The sequence below is a fragment of the Grammomys surdaster genome, unplaced genomic scaffold (genome assembly GCF_004785775.1).
Source record: "Grammomys surdaster isolate TR1022 unplaced genomic scaffold, NIH_TR_1.0 219, whole genome shotgun sequence".
NCBI lineage: Eukaryota > Metazoa > Chordata > Mammalia > Rodentia > Muridae > Grammomys > Grammomys surdaster.
Genome location: NW_021604664.1, coordinates 1,525,461 through 1,543,585, shown reverse-complemented (window position 1 = coordinate 1,543,585; position 18,125 = coordinate 1,525,461). Strand labels below are relative to the sequence as shown.

At 51.7% G+C, this 18,125-nt stretch overlaps 1 protein-coding gene across 3 annotated transcripts in view; it reads left to right on the top strand.

Moving 5' to 3' along the window:
- The first annotated feature begins 1,022 nt into the window (after nucleotides 1-1,022).
- Cacna1b (calcium voltage-gated channel subunit alpha1 B) overlaps nucleotides 1,023-18,125 on the top strand; it is a 164,839-nt gene continuing 147,736 nt past the window's right edge. For all 3 annotated transcript variants that reach the window (XM_028772872.1, XM_028772871.1, XM_028772870.1), the window contains exons 1-3: nucleotides 1,023-1,306; nucleotides 2,182-2,287; nucleotides 5,457-5,596. In XM_028772872.1, the coding sequence (XP_028628705.1) occupies nucleotides 1,023-1,306; nucleotides 2,182-2,287; nucleotides 5,457-5,596 (530 nt within the window). The remainder of the gene's footprint in view (nucleotides 1,307-2,181; nucleotides 2,288-5,456; nucleotides 5,597-18,125) is intronic.

Genomic DNA, 18,125 nt, shown 5'->3' with positions numbered 1-18,125 from the left:
CAAACCACAGAAAGGAGAGACCACCACCTACCACGCTCCTCACAGCACTGTGACCTGCCTTTATCTCCTACAAGAGTGAAGAGGACCCTTTCTCCTCCTCTGCCATTCAAGTGTGATCTGGGACGATGTTAATCCGAATGCTGTTGTACCCACGGTGCCTATACAGGTATATGCTTCTACCTTTGGTAGAAAAAATGTCAGCTCGGTAAAAGTGGACTCTTGGGCGTGGCAAACAGGTGCACCACGAAGGCTCTGTCCTAATGTTTATGTAATGAAATGGCAGAGCAAGGACTGTCTGAACTGAGATCTTGGAGCGCCTTAGAGACTGGTATACGAACAGCGGCATTTAGAACTCTTGACAGGGTCCACTGCAAAAAAAAAAAAAACAAAAAATTGAAATCCCTGGCCCCTAAGGGATTTCAAAGCAAGGCATGTAAGGATATATTTAAAAAAAAAAAAAATGGAGGGCGACCATAGCCTCGGCTTCCGATGGCCAGCAGCGAGAGGGAGTGGCTGACGACATGGCCTCCGCAGGACAGGGGTGTGGACGCCAATGAGAACCTAGGCTGCGGCTTCTGGATGCCACAGACATTTTTCCACGGGGAGGGTCTGTTCGGGTTCGAGGATCGCGAGGGCACCCGGGGACCTCTCAGGCTGTTGAGCCGGGAATCAGACGGGGCCAAGGCTTTGGGCGGCGCCCCGGGGGCACGCAGAGGCTCACGCTGCCTAAAGCGGGGTGCACGCAAGCATCTCGGCGTTCCCCGAGGACCGCCGCGGACTCCGACGGGGGCGGACGCGGGGGCGGGGTCTGTGGGGTTCGGGGGTGGGACTGACGCGGATTGGCTAGGCTCGGCCGCGTGACCGACCCCTTATAGGGCGTGGCGTGGGGCCGCGGCTCGGGTGCGGTAGCAGCTGGCGGGCGAGGTCCAGGCAGCTCGCTGCGGCTGGGCTAGGAGCCCCTGGCGCGCCGCGCCCTCGGTGCCAGGCCGTGGAGCCGGGGATGCTCGCGGCTCCCAGGAGTCATGGTCCGCTTCGGGGACGAGCTGGGCGGCCGCTATGGGGGCACCGGCGGCGGGGAGCGGGCTCGGGGCGGCGGGGCCGGCGGGGCGGGTGGCCCGGGCCAAGGGGGTCTGCCGCCGGGCCAGCGGGTCCTGTACAAGCAGTCCATTGCGCAGCGCGCACGGACTATGGCCCTGTACAACCCCATCCCAGTCAAGCAGAACTGCTTCACCGTCAACCGCTCGCTCTTCGTCTTCAGCGAGGACAACGTCGTCCGCAAATACGCCAAGCGCATCACCGAATGGCCATATCCTACGGGGGCCTGGCCGGGCGGGAACTGGCGGAGGTCAGGGGCCAGGACGACGTCGGTGTTCGCGCGGCGGGTCTGGGAGGGGCGGCTGGGGCCTGGGCGGCGGCGCCCAGTGGCCATCTTTCTGGTGCTGGGAGGGGGTGCGACCTGGGAGAGACGCGTCGCGGACCCCACGGCACAGCGAGGAGGAGCGGGGCGGGGCTTCTGGGGCGGTCTCCGAGTGCGTGTGTGCGTGGTTTGGGTGTGCGCGTGTGTGGTCGTGGAGGCCACGACGGACCAGGTGCACTCTGGGCGGAGCCCCTTCTGACCTGAGACTTATCCCTTCATGCACTTGGTCTTGAGCAACCAGCTTGGGGCACACAGCGTGCGGCTGGCCTGGAGGACAAGGGAGGGTGAATCTGAGTCTATGCAGGTGTGTGTGGTTTGCAGGTCTGTGCGCGTGCTGACTGCAAGTGCCTGCGTTTGTGTGCGGACATCCACGAGCCGGTGCTGCGCGTGCGTGTGGTAGGCATTCTTAGTACATTATGTTCACGTGCGGGTGTAGTTACTTGTGGCTGTCTTTAGGTAGGGTGTGCGCCTGCGCAGGGTCCGCTTCTACTGCTTTGGGGGGCGATAGGAGGGTTTCCCCAGGTGCTGGCTTGCCAGGCCAGGCAGCTGTCCGTGGTGCTGATGGCGACAGAAGTAACGAGGGGCTGGGCAACTGCAGAGGCTCCGCCTCTTGGCTGCCCCCAAAACTAGGGCGGGGAGCTGGGAAGACTAGCCCTGATCCGAGGGAAGGTGGGTGTCGGCCAGCAGTACTCAGCTGCTGCACTGCGCTGTCCTATTCTTCACTACCTCCGTAGCGCCTCCTAGCCAATCCTTAACCCACACACGCCCTTCGAATACATGATCCTGGCCACCATCATCGCCAACTGCATTGTTCTGGCCCTGGAGCAGCACCTCCCTGATGGGGACAAGACTCCCATGTCTGAGCGACTGGTGAGTGCTGGCTGAGGGTCTGGGGCCTGAAAGGTGGGGGTAGTGTCAGGTTGTCTGATGAGCCTGAGCTAGACAGGGTACTATCCTTCATCTGAGGGTCCTTTGACTCCGCCTCCAGTGCCAGGAAGCTGGGGTGGCCAATTGAACCTGATGAAAGACCAGGAATCACTAGCTGGTTTGTCTTGTCTCTTTAGCTACCCCTGCTCCCCAGATGGCTTGCTTGGGCACTTGCTGGCCTTGATTTCTACACCTAGAATGAGAGAGGGCCATTTCTCTTGAAGAGAACAAGAGTGTCAGGCTTTATGGGTAGTCCTGTGGCCAGCTGACCACCTTTTCCACCATGCTCCCTAAGGAAGTACTTCTTCCCAAGTGTTCTGAATTCGTATTTTCTTCTAGTGTCCTGCCAAGAGTTTCCTAGAACCCAGTGGTGTCCACTTTGGGGGTCAGGGGCCATACTGCTGGGATTATGACTCTTCTGTAGCAAGAGGCAGGAATGGAGGCCAGCTTTCTGGTCTCTGGAGATGTGAGGGGTAACAGCACTTCACAGGTGAGGCCACATGAGCAGCCACAGCCCTTTCCTGCTGCCCCTTTGCCTGGGCTTAGCATGTGCTTGGTGTGACTGTGAGACCTGGCATAGCGGTGTGGCCTCTTTTCCCACTCTCCTGTAGTTTGGAAGAGTGGATGACTATGAGTAGGCGGCCATCAAGAAGAACCAACTAAGAGGATATCTAGGATGGCTCCTTGGCGTTGAGGACCTTCCTGGAGGACACAAGAAGGCTGAATGGGATTGGAGTGTAGGCTGGGAAGGAGTGTGTGTCCAGTCACATTTCAAGGTAGAGGGTAAGAAATGGTTCTTGGGCACTTGTGGGCATGCCCAGTAGGGCCTGTGTTCCTCTGTGCTTATATCCTTGTGGTAAGCACCTATTCCAGAGGTCAGAAAACAGTGAACTTGGAGTTTCATCAGGTTGAGTATCACTGATGCCAAGCCGCAGGTAGTGACCAAGTCTCTAGGGAACTCTGGCAGGTATGGCCAAGAGAGTCACAGGATAGACCGAGGTCAGTGCAAGGAGGTCATGAACGTGGGCATCCTTTTATGGACCAGTCCGGTGTTCAGTTTTCTGAGTACCTGTGTTAGTTTATCAAGTTTGCTTGGTTTTGGTGATGGTGGGAATGGGGAGATGTAATTTTAGTGGTCAACTCTTGGGAGAGCACAGGGTATATGCCTGTTTTGGACCTATCCTGGCGAGCCAGAACGCTGTCTGCTAACCCCAGTCTTGCTTGTAGGCCCACTGCTCAGGGGCTATTAGGATGAACAAGAGAGAGATGGGTTTGGAAACTGAAACTACTGCCGAGGTAGCAGGTAGGGTTGAGTGGTGTTAGGACTCCTTAGTGTCTCCAGCCTCGCTTGGGGTGGGCTTCCTCATCTCCGGGGACTCTGGGGACTCTGCTTCATACTAACTTTTTTTCTATAGCTGCCCAAGCCTTGAGCTTGCAGTCCAGTGGCACCCAAGCCATTGGCATACCCATCTTCCACCCCCCATCAGCCTCAGTCACGGGCCTGGCTTGTAGGAGCTGGGTAGAAGAACCCAGGGTGGGGCTTTCTTGCTGGTGGCCCTTCTCTTTTCTGACCTCCTGTGAAGACTTTCTGAAGTCAGCTCCTCCTTTGGTGTCAGCAGCCCCTCCCCTTGAGGAATAAGACTCTTCCATTTAAACTCCAGGAGCCTCATTCTTGTCAATGAGTCAACATTAGGAGGCAGGACGGGAGCACTAGGCCATCATGGATGCTCGGCTGCCCATGATGTAGCTCAGAACCCCTTCAGATGGAGCTTCCTCTCAGATACTCACTCCTACTCATAGCCACCTCCTGTTCCAAACTTCAGGGCCATGGGCGGCCATTACCCAGTCTTGGGGCCTGGCTTCTTGTGGACAAGAGATAAAGGGTAAGCTAAAGTGTTGGCAAGGCATGGGGGCCTCAAGGGCCAGACTTCTTGGAGAAAGGCTTCCGCTAAAGAAGTTAGTGGCTCTGTCTCATCTGGCAGCTCTTTGGACCACTAGGCCACACAGCCAGTCTTTCTCCATGGGGCATAGTAGGTCTGAGAAGCAGTTTTTGCTGGAGCCAGTCCTCGGGGCCAAGGCTTGTGCTAGTGGACTCTGGAGACTGGGTGCTTCCTCCGTTTAAAGCTGCCGCTCTAGAGAATAGCAACCGAGTCATGCTGACCCTCCTTGTCCAGCTCCCTCAGGCTCTCTGCTCTCCTCCCTTTGCACACGGTGCTCCTACTGTGTGGTCATGTAACATCCTTCTCCCCAACATCACATCCTGCAGGCTTTGGCTAAGAAGCAGACTTAGGGATCTTGCTAGAGTCTCTACCTTCATTCCTTTGTCCCATTGTTTTCTCCAACAATAATCTTTCTTTAGAGTCTAGCCCTAGAAGCCTTTGTTGCCAAACCTTTGATAAGGCTCATCTGGGTTCCTGGGGTTGCAACTACCTCCTAGCCTCATGCCTGCCCTCTGATCTCCACAGATACCGTCACTATAGCATCCTAATGCTGGAGATTTTCCTTTCTCTTTTTCCCTGTCAGAGTTTGCATGTTCTGCTTGTCTATGTGTATTGCATGTGTGAATGAGTCCCCAAGCAAAGTCTTAAGGATGCCAAGCTTTCTGGGTAACCTGGCTTAGTGGCCGGATGGAGATGGTTGCTGGGTTTACCTGTGGTCTCTGCCCTGTTACTCCCTCTCTGTCTTTGTGCTCTTAGGATGGAGAAGACTTCGTTGTATAGGAAGGGTTGCTATAGTTAATACAAGGATTTGATTTACAGGCATCCCCAAAGAGCATCGTCACTACCTTTTTAAAATCTCCTTCAGTAAAGTCTGCCCCAAGATTCCAGCAGGATGGTCCTGTGTGGTCTGTGAGTGGAGCAGAAGCTGGGTTAACAGAGTAGAGGCCTAAGGACTCCTAGACATGATCAGGACACTTGTGCCATGCCAACAAATGACAGGTCATATGCTGAGCCATATCAGATGAGCACACTCAGGCTAGTGGGAGCATTGTATGCTGGGGAAGTCTTTAGGGGGTCTTGGGGTAGTAGGTATGGTCATCAGACAGAGGAACTGCTGCCAAGCTGCTGTTTTGAGAGGACAGAGGTAAACAGTGTCCTGTGCTCTTCCTCAGGATGACACGGAGCCTTACTTCATCGGGATCTTTTGCTTCGAGGCAGGCATCAAGATCATAGCCCTGGGCTTCGTTTTCCACAAGGGCTCCTACCTTCGGAACGGCTGGAATGTCATGGACTTCGTGGTGGTCCTCACGGGGTAGGTGGGCCAAGGCTGAGTGCACTTGCATGTGTGTTGCCCTGTTGTGAGGTGGAGGCAGCAGAAACGTTTGCGTTGAGACCCAGTGCTCTGACTCCTGGGTAAATGGGATCGCTTCTCCCCACTCAAGTAACATAGCTTCTGCTGTGAGGGCCGTGTTTGTGTTTGTAACATGTGTTCCCGATAGGCTCACTCCTAGTGGCCTATCTGGCAGAGCTTGCTTACAGACCCTAAAAGGAAGGTGGACATTGGGCACTGTGGATGGGGTGACTGACAAGTGAGGGGCTTCTTTGAGGAAGGCTTTTATCCATCTGTGATCTTGGAGGAACATGTGGAGTCTGAGCCACTTCCTGTCTGAGGAGTTAGCTGGGATGTTAACAGCTGAGGAGTTAGCCCCATATCTCTGTGCTATCCCACTGCATGATGCTGAGTACATGTTCCTGGTTCTTGTCCTGGTAATGTTCTTGGTTTTAGATTTATTTAATGAGTGAATGCTTTTGCTTGCATATGCGTATGTATGCCACATGTGCCTGGGGCCCTCAGAGGTCAGAAGAGGACGTGAGGGCCCCTAGAACTGGAGTTACCATGTGTGTGCTGGAAACTGAACCAGGGCTCTCTGCTGGAGCAGCAGGTGCTCTTAACTGCTGGCCCATCTCTCCAGTCCCTGTGTCCCCAGTGTGTTTAGTCATAGTGTATGCCCACTGCTTCCTTAGATCAGTACTTCCTTATAATGACCAAAATAAAACTCCCCACTGCCCAGGAGCTCAGGAAGCCAGTGTGTGGACTGTCCCCAAGCCACCTCAGCTGATTTATCTGCCCAGTGGATGTGTGCTGTTCATCTTTCTTCTGTTGTTCTGGTGGAGGTTGAGGGCTGGGCAGCCACTGTGCTGTGGACAGAGAGTGTGGCTGGGATGATGGCTGTTCACATAGAGCCCGTGGCTTCCCCAGAGGCTCTATCATGTCTAGCTAGGGATGCAGTATCATCTTCCCTCGGGCTTTGTGCTTGGAGACTGAGTGCCCAGACTGGGACACAGGGAGCCATCCCACGATAGGTGAAAGCTCTTTTTACATGTGAGTTGGTGTGCTTCCATCTGCACTGACCACTGACCTCCATGGAGGCCTGGTGTGTGTGAGGAGGGGCTGGACAGTTGGAAAGTAGGAAAGAGGTGACTGGGAAGCCTAGGTCTGGGGCCTCAGCTACCATGGGTCCCAGTTTTTAAGGAATAAAGGAAGTCAGGTAATGACCTTGGGGCTCTTCAGTAAGGTGCACAGAGACATGTGGGGTCTGCTCTCTGTCTGCACTGTTGCTTCTGCTGTGAGGATGGTGTTTGTAATGCTGAGGACGGGGCAGAGACGTTTGTTCCCTAGAACTGTCTGGTATGCCCAGGGAGTTTAGTATGTTGGTGGCCTCGGTGCCTCCCATATGATGGTAATCTTTGCACACTTCTGTGGATTGCTCATTCCAAAGCAGGCATGTGTTGACATGCATTCATCGAAAGCCCTCTGTAGTTTTGTGGAGACTTGCTTTCCACTGATGACCTAAGAGTCACTTGGGGTTGGTGAACAGTGTGGCCCCTGTGGGTTGGGTGTTCCCCACATCCAGGGTTACTACCCAGGGCATCCAGGAGTAATTACAGCTGTTTACAGCTCTCTTCCCTTGAGATCATGTCCCTGAAGACAAGATGGCATCTTATTTTTCAGAGTGTCCCCTGAGCCTGAGTTAGGGCTGGCATCTAGGAAGGTGTAGTGTGTGGTGGCCAAACTAATGAATGTTGAGAGGAGAGGCTGACAAGGGATGCTGGACCCTGCTACTTGAATCTTCTACCCAGGTTTAGGCTGTCTGAAGATAGGAGACCAGGAGGGATACCAGAGTTCCTCATGCAACCCTTGCCTATAGGACCTATAGGATTGTCCTGAACATGCAAGAGGACTGGGGATGGGGAACACAGTTCATGCTGGGTAGTTTCAGACAGGAATGCTAACATTCCCGTGAATGCTTGATGTTAGGGCCCCCAAAAGGAAGGCAGGACTGTTTCACCCTGGTCTGGGATCCCCTTTTCCATTTTCTGTTGATCTCCTTCTCTGCTTCTTACACAACAGTCTTCTCTTCTCTTCTCCCCTTTCTGCCTCTTTCACTCTCCCAGGTCACCCATCTCATCTTAGCCTCGTGTTCCATTTCTCTGCCCAGTACCCTCTGCCCTCTACCCTCTGCCTCTCTGCGTTCTGTATTTGCAAGAAAGCTGGCTCTGGTGTCCTGGTTCGAGGCTTCTCCCTTTGCATTGAATTCCTTGAGACAGTGCCAAGTTTTGGGGAACCCCCCAGGTGGAAGGGTGATGTATGTCTCATGGAGGCCTACATGCAGGACCAGAGCCAAACCAGGAGCTGCACGGATGCTCCTGTAGGCTACAGATTCACAGGGACCCGGATATGCCTGTGTTTGTGGGAGGTCTTGGTGGGAAACCCAGGGAAGAACCCGTCTCTAACCCTCCTGAGCTGAGGTCCCTATGGCAGGGTATATGTGGAGGTGTGGCACTTTCTTGTTATTTTGTTGTTTTAATTAAGCTTTGTTTAATTGGTGCGTAGAAGGCTAGAGGCCCAGAAGGAAAGGCAGACAGCACCCTGGCCTCTTGCTTAGTGAAGCCAGGCATATCCCCAGTGGCCAGCAGGGGTCTCTCTTCTCCTAATGTTGGTAGAGTTTGTGAGCAATGTTGAGAGTTTGCCTGGGCAGTAGTTGGTTAGGGAGTTGTGCCTCTACCCCCAGACCCACAGAGAAGCCGAGGCTGGTGCCTGCTGCTATCTTCCTTGCTGTCCTCTCAGGTGTCCTGTTATCTGCACCAGTGTATATGTTGCACGGGCTGTGATCAGCTGGGTATGCTGGGCGCTGGCTGCTCTTGGGGCATAGATAGGATCTGGTTTTGGGTCTTATATAGGTCAAAGGGATGCCTCTGGGACTGGGGATTATCAGAGATGTTGGAAGTTTCCAGGCATTGAGGCTGGCCTGTTCTCAGAAAGTCTGGCCCCTCAGTTAGGAGTCCTGCTCCTCATTGGACCAGCCTATGGATTACCACCCAGACTCTTGTCCCTTGGTGGGGTGGGACAAGGCCCTAAATATTTTATTATGGGCTCTGCCTTAGTACCAGGAGACTGGTTCCCTTCCTGGTCCTACAGCTGATTGGAAGGACAGGGGCAGGCTTCCATGTCCACCTTCTTTTCCAAGGACACTTTTTTCTGCTTATAGGATGAGCAGGGTCCAGAATTGCTGTGTTGGGGCCCTAGTTGGAAGAGGACAGAAAGAGCCACCATCCCAGCTCAGCCAGAGAGCACCTGAACGCTGTGTCCTGCTACTGTTCAGCCTGTTCACCCCGTGCCTGTCCGTATTATGTCCTCCCGTTAGCTGTTCATCTCCCTGCACATTTGATCTTCCTTCTGCTGACACTCTTCATTAATCCGTTATCAGCATTGCTCACTCACACACTCAGTCTTTGCCAGATGGTATGAGCACAGAAACAGAACTACTGAGCCCCTTCCTGTGAGCAGAGGCCCGGCATCTTGCCCAGCCTAGTTCTCATCAGTATATGGAATCTCATACCTGGATAGTGCTTAGAGATGCTGCAGCTCTGGGCTCCCACCTCCCAGACCGTAGCCAGAGCAGGTCTGCATCCTGGCTAGGTCACAGTGCTTCTTGGCATGGACAAACTCAATGTGTCCAGGAAGGAATGAATAACCGTGGTCTTGGTGGGGAAGTGAGTAAGGAGCACACAGGACAAGCTTTGTGTAGGCAGTCAGAGGAGGCTTCAGGTTTGGGAGGGCGTGAGTGAGCCGCAAGGCTTAAGGGTAGAAGCTACTTGGTGTCTGGGAAGAGCTGTGACTGATGTCCTGACCAAGAGTGTAACAGACAGCTGACAGGATCCCCAGGGACAAGAGAAGCCATCTTGGACTGTACCCCGGTGCCACAGCTATGTGCTGCCTGGGCAAGGAGGTGATGGAAATCTAGGGGAGCACTTGTGTGCAGCTGGGGATTCAGAAAGAGTGTGTTCTGCACCGCAAAGCTGATGTTGTAGGGAAGTATGTGGTATGAACTGCAGTGCACCAGGTGTGGAGGAGTGAGCCTGCTAGGCGTGGGGGCCTTGTGGTGGAGCCTGTTAGTAACAGTAATGCTCATTGCTTAGGGTGTTTTAGAGTAAGACAGGAGAGACAGATAAAGTTGGTTGATGTGGTCAGGGGATGGAGGCTCAGAGTGGCGCATTGGGCTGCTTACAGTCTACCTGAACACTGGTGGGAAGGTCCAGGAGAAACTGATGCAGTTGGACAAGGCCAACCCTAGAGTTTGAGTGAAGACATGTCCAGGTCAATATATTGGTCTGTCCAATGGAAATGAGTGTCTGGGGGCTGAAGGTGGAGTGCTGAAGTGGGCAGAGGTGACTTCACAGACTGTTCCCACCGAATCTGGAAGCAAGAGCATCAGCTAATATGTGTGAAGATGAGGGGCAAGATACAGGAGACAGATGTAGGAGATGGATGTAGGGCAGAGCAAAGATGGGGGGCTGCGAGAGGGAGAGCAAGCGAATTAGGGGGCCACTCGAGCTTCCCAGCCCTGTACCCCCAGCCTGTCCCTCTCAGGCCTTCTCCTTCACTGTCTGCCATCACCTTGCTTGGTCACCTGGAAGGTATTTGCTGTTGCCTTCCCAACTGTTTAGGTCTCTTGGGACACAGAGGTGACCAATTAGATTCTTGCCCTTCTACAGGCCATGTTTGTCTGGATACATAAAACAAACTGTCCGTTTGCCCTTGGAGAAAGGGAAGCACAAAGTAGCTGAATGCAGAGTACTGTCTGTCACAGTGTCAGGAGGTCTTGGAGAGACAGTTTCGGTGAATGTCAGGGAAGAGGATGTAGGGACAAAGGCTGTCTGTGGTCTGGGTGCAGGACAATCAAGTTGGGCTGTTACTGGGCTCAGGAAGGAAAGCAGACAGTTGAGAGTGAGCATACTGGAGACAGCCTCCGTCCAGGTAGATGCTAAAGAGCCAGGGCTTAAAGCATTCAAGAGACATACTGAGAGGCAGAGTCTACAGGAGCCGCTGGTGTCTTTCAAGCCTGACACCCACTTGTCTAGGCTGCCGTGTTCCCTGAGCTTCCTGTGGTGCCCGTCATACTTCTGCCTTGTCTCACCCCTATCACTGCACCCTTTCTTCAGGATCGAGAAAGCCCTGGTCTCTGGCCGAGGACTTAAACCCACAGCACCAGGGGTGCTGCTCCTCCATTGTGGCCTAGCCTGCTCTTGTCCCTTCCCGTTATGGCCTGTGGAGACACAAAGAAACAAATCTTGGCTCAGGCAGGTGGATCCCTGGGGAGCATTTCCAACCACAGCGTCTCATTTTACTTCAAATTAAGCCGAGATTCGTTTCCAGGACATGTAATTAGAGCTCAGGCTCCTCTCTCTGGACTCATCTCCTATGGGAAGAGGAGGAGTGTGGGCCGCCTCATCGGGAGGGAAGGTGGACAGTGAGTTTAGAGGCAGGCATGGCCACCACAGACTCTGAACTTAGGGCTAAGCCACTGATATCTAATGGCCTTTAGGGCACAAGAATGGAGCTTGATTTGGGAGGTGCTCCTCCTAGGCTGGGAAGGTGCTCCTCCTAGGCTGGGAAGGCACAAGGAAGTTAGGGACAGAACAAATGGATGAGCACTGTGAACATCTGCCACCGGGCAAGGAGACAGTGCTTAGGGAATGATGTGCCTGCCACCAAGAGACCCAAGACATAGCTGAGCAGGGTACAAGAGAGTGACATGACAGTGAGTGTGTGTCTAGCAGGTCCACACAGGGGCTGTTGTCTAGCTTCCCAGTATTTCTCCTGTGCTCTGCGGTATGGAGGCATGGCTTCTGGTGCTGGTCAAGTTGAGGTTCACTTGACTCACTTCCTTCCTACATCTAGGGATCTGACTATCTGCTGCCCCTAAGTGTGGCTGGAGCAGTTAGGATTAGGATTCAGTTCTGAGAGGTAGTCTGTTTAGCTACATGGAGGATGGACCTTTGATTCCTATCTTTTGAGATCAGGTTTAATGTCCTCCAGGTAGTATCTACACGACTTTAGTGGATACTCAGGGGTCCTGTGGCATCTGAGAACTTGCCAGACCTAGGACATAGGGAAGCCCCCTATACAGCGAGACAAGGCCTCTGCTCCTGAGCAGCCCTATGAAGACTGCCATGCAGATGTGGCACTGGATGAGGGAGGTGACGTGTGGGTCCAGCACTGGTATGCATATCGAAGTTGGCAGACCCCTGTCTTGATAATGGCCTCTCACTGGCCACAACTCCCTGGGACAGCCCTAGAGCCCTGTGTTATATAAAGCCCCAGGGATGCCCTGCTCTGATGAGTGGCACCCAGCCTTCCGCCTTGGCACACACCCCTGCAAGTGGGTATTTATAGAGGACCTAGCTCACTCTGTTGTCTCCTTCCCTCTCCCCGCTTCTTCCTTTGCTTCAGGACTCGACACTTCTGGATCATGAACACAGGCCCTTCTCAGGGACAGTCTCCACAGATTTGTGTTCAGGGGCTCAGGCTCTTCCCTGATCTTGGGTAGGTAGAGATCCACAGTCCCCTAGCTGAAATAGCTTCAAGCTCTGGCCCTGTCAGTTATTCCTAGGGAATAAGAGTCCTTATGTGTTTCTAGGTTAAGGACAGCTCCTAGGAAAAACGAATTCTAAAACCTGCCTTATATGAAAGCTGAGCAGGATCTTCCTGATGAATGGGGCATGAGTTAGGCCGTGTGCCCTTAAGGCTGGATACTGCCCAGCACTGGGGCATGAGCTAGGCTGTGTGCCCTTAGGCTGTATGCTGCCCAGCAGCTGTGCAAGGCTTACCTGTCTCTGGGCTAGACCACAGGTGCGTGGTGGGAAGTGCTCCTCAAGTCCCCTAACCACTGACTTAAGGTGGAGAGGATACCTTATCCCCAGTAGCCACCTTCCAATAGCTCACCTGTAAGAAGGAATTCTAGGCCTTAGGACGCATGCCCTGCCCTGTTCCTCATACCTTCCAAGGCCTCTCAGATTATTCAAAGTGAGATCCAGAAGTTTCTAGGTAGTCAGCATCCAGGGTGGTCAGCTAGGAGACATGCATGGTCTTACCGTATCCCCTCACACCTGGCCACAACCGCTCAGAGATGAGGAACTTCTTGGGAAAGGGGATATGCACTTGTAAAACCTAGCACCATTGGTGCCCAGGCTGGCAGGGGACTACAGAATACAAGGAATTGTATTGGGACACAGAATGGACCTAGGGTGCTGGAAACTTACTGTGAGCTATGATCTGGGCATACAGCACCCAGCAAGGGCCTGACACAAGGCCAGCAGGTGTCAGACAAAGGAGTAAGGGTCTGGTGCAACATGTACCTTACTGAGGGTCCTTAGACCCTTTCCCAAACTGGGCTGTATAGGCCTGGTCAGGATTTTGAGATGGCTCTAAACTAGTTGTCACCATTTAGGAGGGAGGGGCCTTGTAAATCCCCAGGTTTCCATCTTGAGTAGACATCCCAGTTCTGTATGGTAGTCTCTGCCTTTTGAGCTCACTACCATCAACCTGACCTGGTTGGCTTTTCCTTGATAGGCTCAGGCATGGGTGCTCTGGCATGGGAGCCCTGGTGTGCTGTGCTGTATCCACGACAGTGATATTATAACCTGAGGTAGCTGGTGCTGCATCCTGTGGCTGTACTCCCACAGATGTCACAGGAGTTTGTTCATCCCCAGTGAGGGTGGCACTTGTGAGCAAAGTCTAGTGAACTCACCAGCTTCACTCCTTTCTGCTCAACATCCCTCTTCACACTGGAGCCCAGAGCTGGGATTCACACTGAGGTGAGAAGCTAATGGCTTCTCCCTGTTACTAGGCTTGGAGCTAGTCCCTGGACAGAGAGCAGGGGGGCAGGCGGCCTCCTCCTCAGCCTGGATTCTTTGATGGCAATATCAGGAGCTTCCCATTTCTTGGCCTTCCATCCCTGCTGCTGTAGAGAGAGGCTCCTTCCCGGGCTGCTGTCCATCCTGTGTGTAACATCACCTGTTTTCCCATTTTTGCAGTATAGCCAACCAGATGTTTCTAGGACAGATTCCTTGCAGGCCACATAGCTATTCTTGTGGTTAACCTGTGATACTTAATCTCTGGTTGCTTTCCTCCCTCACTGCTATCACACCAAAGCCAATAGGCCTGTCGTAGGGTTCATTCTGGATAGAGACCATCTCTGGGTTTCTCAGAGCCTGGAAACCCTTTGGGAAGGATTATGTGCCCCTGGCTGCCTGAGGAGGCAGTGCTGTAGTCCATGTGGAGTGGGGCTTGAGTTATATCACCACCTTCTCTTCTCTAGTGCTGGCTGAAGTTCCAACTCTCACCTTCACTGTGCCACCAGAGCTGTGTGCATACGTGCATGCGTGTGTACATGCATGTGAATGCACAGCAGATATAACAAAGCCACACATAGGCTAGGCAGCTTTGACTCAACAGTACTCTTATCTGTTCTGGAGGGTGGGAGCAGGATGCATATCTAAGTTCAGGGGCCTAGACCCCATGATATGTGGTATGTGACCCCTGGTATCTTGAGCTAGCCTGATCTTCTAGTGCCTTGAGGCCCTAGGTAAGCACTATTGAGTGCTTCGTTAGCGCCTGCTCCAGGCCTCTCCTGATGCATGTTTTTATTTCCCTCCGGTGAGCCACTGAACCTAGAAGGGGCTGAGGATGGGAAGGAGAGAAGATCCTTGGGGTGTATGGTCTAAGGGTTGTGTGTTGTCTAAGGTGTAGTCCCTGGTTCCAGTTTTTCTCAGCATCTGTCTCAGACCCTAGCTCAGGAAGTAGTATTGCTTCCTGGTATGTAGGAGCCCAGAGCTAGCTTCCTGTTCTGCTTACAGCCCTAATCAGTACAGAGGGAGGGGGGTTGGCTCTTGTCTACAGATGGGCAGACAGGAGGGGCCAGAGGTTCTAACCAGGAATGGTTGACATGTGAGTTTCCACAGACTCACCAGACTTAACTGGTACACGCTGGTAGGATAAGGGCCAGAAGAACAAGGGATGTGGTCCTGTGGACCAGGCAAGATCAAAGGGTTGGGCACTGTGAGCTCTGAAGAGTAACACCACTTTTTTAAAAAAGGTAAAGTTTTAATTGTGAACTAAGTGTAGATTTATCATAATAAGTAGTATAGAGGGAGCATTGCATCCTTACCCAGTGTTCCCAGTGAGAACGCCTCACAAATACAATACAGCACCACAGCTAAGACGCAGAGCTTCCCATTCCACGGGGAGCCTTCATGGCGCCCTTTTGTAGCTCTGCAGACGTACTACATCCTCACCCCAGCCCCACGACTGGCAGCCGCTAATGCTTCCTGTATTTCTGTGATTCTGTTGTTTCAACACTATTACATGAGCGGTATACACCTTCAGGGCTTTTTCTTCTCCACTGAGCACAATCCTTTGCAGATGATGTGACAGTGGGCATTTGCTTCTTTTATTGCTAAATTCAGGCATGCCTCAAAGATGTTGTGGTCTGGTTCTAAGCAACTACAATGAAGTACATTTTGCAGTAAAGCAGGTCAGGACTTCTTATTGCTATAATGCATAGAAAAGACGTACACTGTATCTGCTATATTAAGTGTACTCGTGCTTAAATCATTGCGCCTTTTGTTGAGATCTTTTTGTTGGTGGAAGCTGAGGAAGAAAGTGGTGCCTGGTGGTTTTCTAAGACAACAGTGAAGTTGGCCTTATAACAAAGTCTTCTTTTCCCGTACTTCTCTTCAGTCTGCAGTGCTGTTTGATAGCATGCTGTTCATGCTGGAACTTCTTTCAGAATTGAGGTTAGTCCTCTTAAGTTGCCTTTGCTCTACCAACGAGTTCATGTGATGCTGTGGAGTGCAAACCGTTTGTAGTCAACAGTGTCCACCGTTTCACCAGGAGCAGGAAACAGCCTCAGGTCACAACTCGCCACCTTAGGAAATGACTTTGTACATCGGTTTGTAAGAAGCAGCTTGGTGTCTATTCAGGTTCAATCCTGAGGTGACAGTGATTCAGAGAGTCTTCAGGCCCCGTTTCTAACTCTAGGTCTCTTGCTACATCACTCCACAGCTGCACGTCTGCCCTCAGATTCCCCATGAAGGGTAACATCTTCCAGCCTGTGTCTGTGTCTCAGTAGACCCACCCTGAGTTACCAGTGCTCCTGCCACTTAGCACAGTGAGTCTCAGAAGTCTTAATGTCTGTTTCCTCAGATTTATCAGAAGAGTATCTGTGGTGGAATAATTACTTAATTTGTGAGTTACAGAATGGCTGTTGTGTTAGCAGGCTGGAAAACAATATCCATCTCATTTAAAATCTGCATCACAGCTCTTTAGGCTACCAGGTATGTTGTCAGTGGATGCAATATTTGACAGAATCTTTGTCTCTGAGCAGTAAGCCTCCACAGCTGGCCCTGTGGTCAGTAAGGAATACCGTGAACAGGTGTGTGGTCAGTTCAGCTCTGTTTTATGGAGCAGCAGGTCCTCCCTCAGCGGGGCCTCCCAAGTTGCTTGCTTTTGTGGTTACTCAGCACCTGCTGCTTCCGTTTGTGTTTGTGTTTGTGTTCCCGCCTTGGGCTTAGGGAGGCTGGAGTCTGCTCTGAATTAGGTGTAGGTTTGAGCAGCTCTGGTGGCTCGTTGATTTCTACAGACCACTAGCACTTTGTCCTTGTCAGCAGTAGGCTGATAGCTTTTCCTTACATGTATGATTATTAGACTTCCAGAATGTGCTTTTGATTTACAACTTGGCTGTTTGGATTGAGAGACCATTTAGCCTGTCTCTGCCTCTGACATATCTTCCTCCCTAAGCTTCATCATTCCTAATTTCCAATTGAAGGCAAGAGATGCACCATTCTTCTTTTCACTCTGACACTCTGAGGTCATTGTTGGGTCACTGTTAATTTTAATATTGCTGTGTCTCAGATTAGAGAGGCCCAAGGTGAGAGGCAAGATGGGGAATTTGCTGATTAGTGAATCGATCATATCATAACACTTCTTAAGTTCCTTGTCCTGTGTGTGGAACTACATGTCTCACCATGAATGTTACTCCCAATCAAGCACAGTGAAAGTGTCAGCGATCAGCTTACACATACAGGGCTGTGTCTTTTGGGCTGAGCGGTACTGTGGTCATTTTGATAGCAAGTGTGTGTGATGACTTACCTGAGGCCCTCAGAAGAGAGCTATGTTGGTCCTTTGCCTTCTGAGGGTTGGAGGGAGGATTGTAGGGTGCCTTTCCTCCCCTCTGCTGTTCATAGTAGAGCTGTCCATCGGTTGCCAAGGGCATGTACCTGATGCTGTAGCCTTCTCTGAGTTCCCACACTCCTGTAGGCAACCCCAGTAAATGCAAAATTCATCAGGCTGGACTTAGAAGCACCTTTTTTTTTTTTGGTTTGTTGGTGCCCTGTTGAAGTAAATGTTTAATAAGGCTGTTGGTCAAGCTTACTATCTAAGCTGCGGTGGCTCTGCCTAGCTCAGCCGCCATGTTCTGAGTCCAGAGGCCACGTGCATGCTGCAGCTAGAAATGGCCAGCCAGAAACACAAGCCCTGCCATTCATGAGATACCATCGTGGAAGATGGCTCTGCCAATCTTCCATGCTATCTCCTCAAGGCTGGGCATTGCCATCCACATGGGCCGGTAGAAAAATGAGACTCGAATGCTTAAATATTAATCAAAGGCTTTATATGTTTGTATAACATATAAATAACAATATGCCCATACAATTCATACAATTAGAGTTGTTTCCCAATTAGCTAATCTAAATTTAAGTTGTTACCCTCGACTGCTCTCCATACCTGCGTGGCTCTTCCTCCTCCTACATCTCTGCTCTCCCTAGCTCCTCCTCTTCCTTTTCTTACTCCTCCCACCCTAGCTCCTCCTACGGTGCCCTGAATAGATGATTTTGTATCTTCCCATTAAAATCATGCAACACTATAGCAAATTAGTAAGAACGTTTGGAATACTGCAGTAGTTACTAAGTTGTGGCAAAAGACAAAAGCAAGAAAATGTTGTTGAAGTGGCTCAGTACACTTGATGGACATGGTTTATAAAAACTGTCTGAAGTGCAGTAAAGTACAGATCAAGGAGGCCAGTTTGTCTAACCATCTCCCTGTGGAGAGTTTCCATATGTTTTTATATACAGTTTCTGTGTGTGTGTATGTGTACCTGGTGTGTATGTGTCTGTGTGTATCTCTGTGTGTATGTGTCTGTGTACCTCTGTGTATGTCTGTGTGTCTGTGTGTGTCACTAAAGAATGTAGTAACCAGGCTATATTATGGCCCCATGTTTAGGGATTTTTAAAGAACTTTAATCCACTGCAGTGTGCAGAACCTCCGACTGCTGGCATTTGGGGCTGTCATTATTTTCATTTACCTGTCCTCACAGGCAGTGGATTGCCTATGATGTGTTGAAATCGTTGTTTGATTGTGCTTTCTGATGACATGATCATGGACATTTGGTGTCAAATACTTCAACTAGACCTGAGCTGAGGGTGAAGCTTTGAGATAGAGT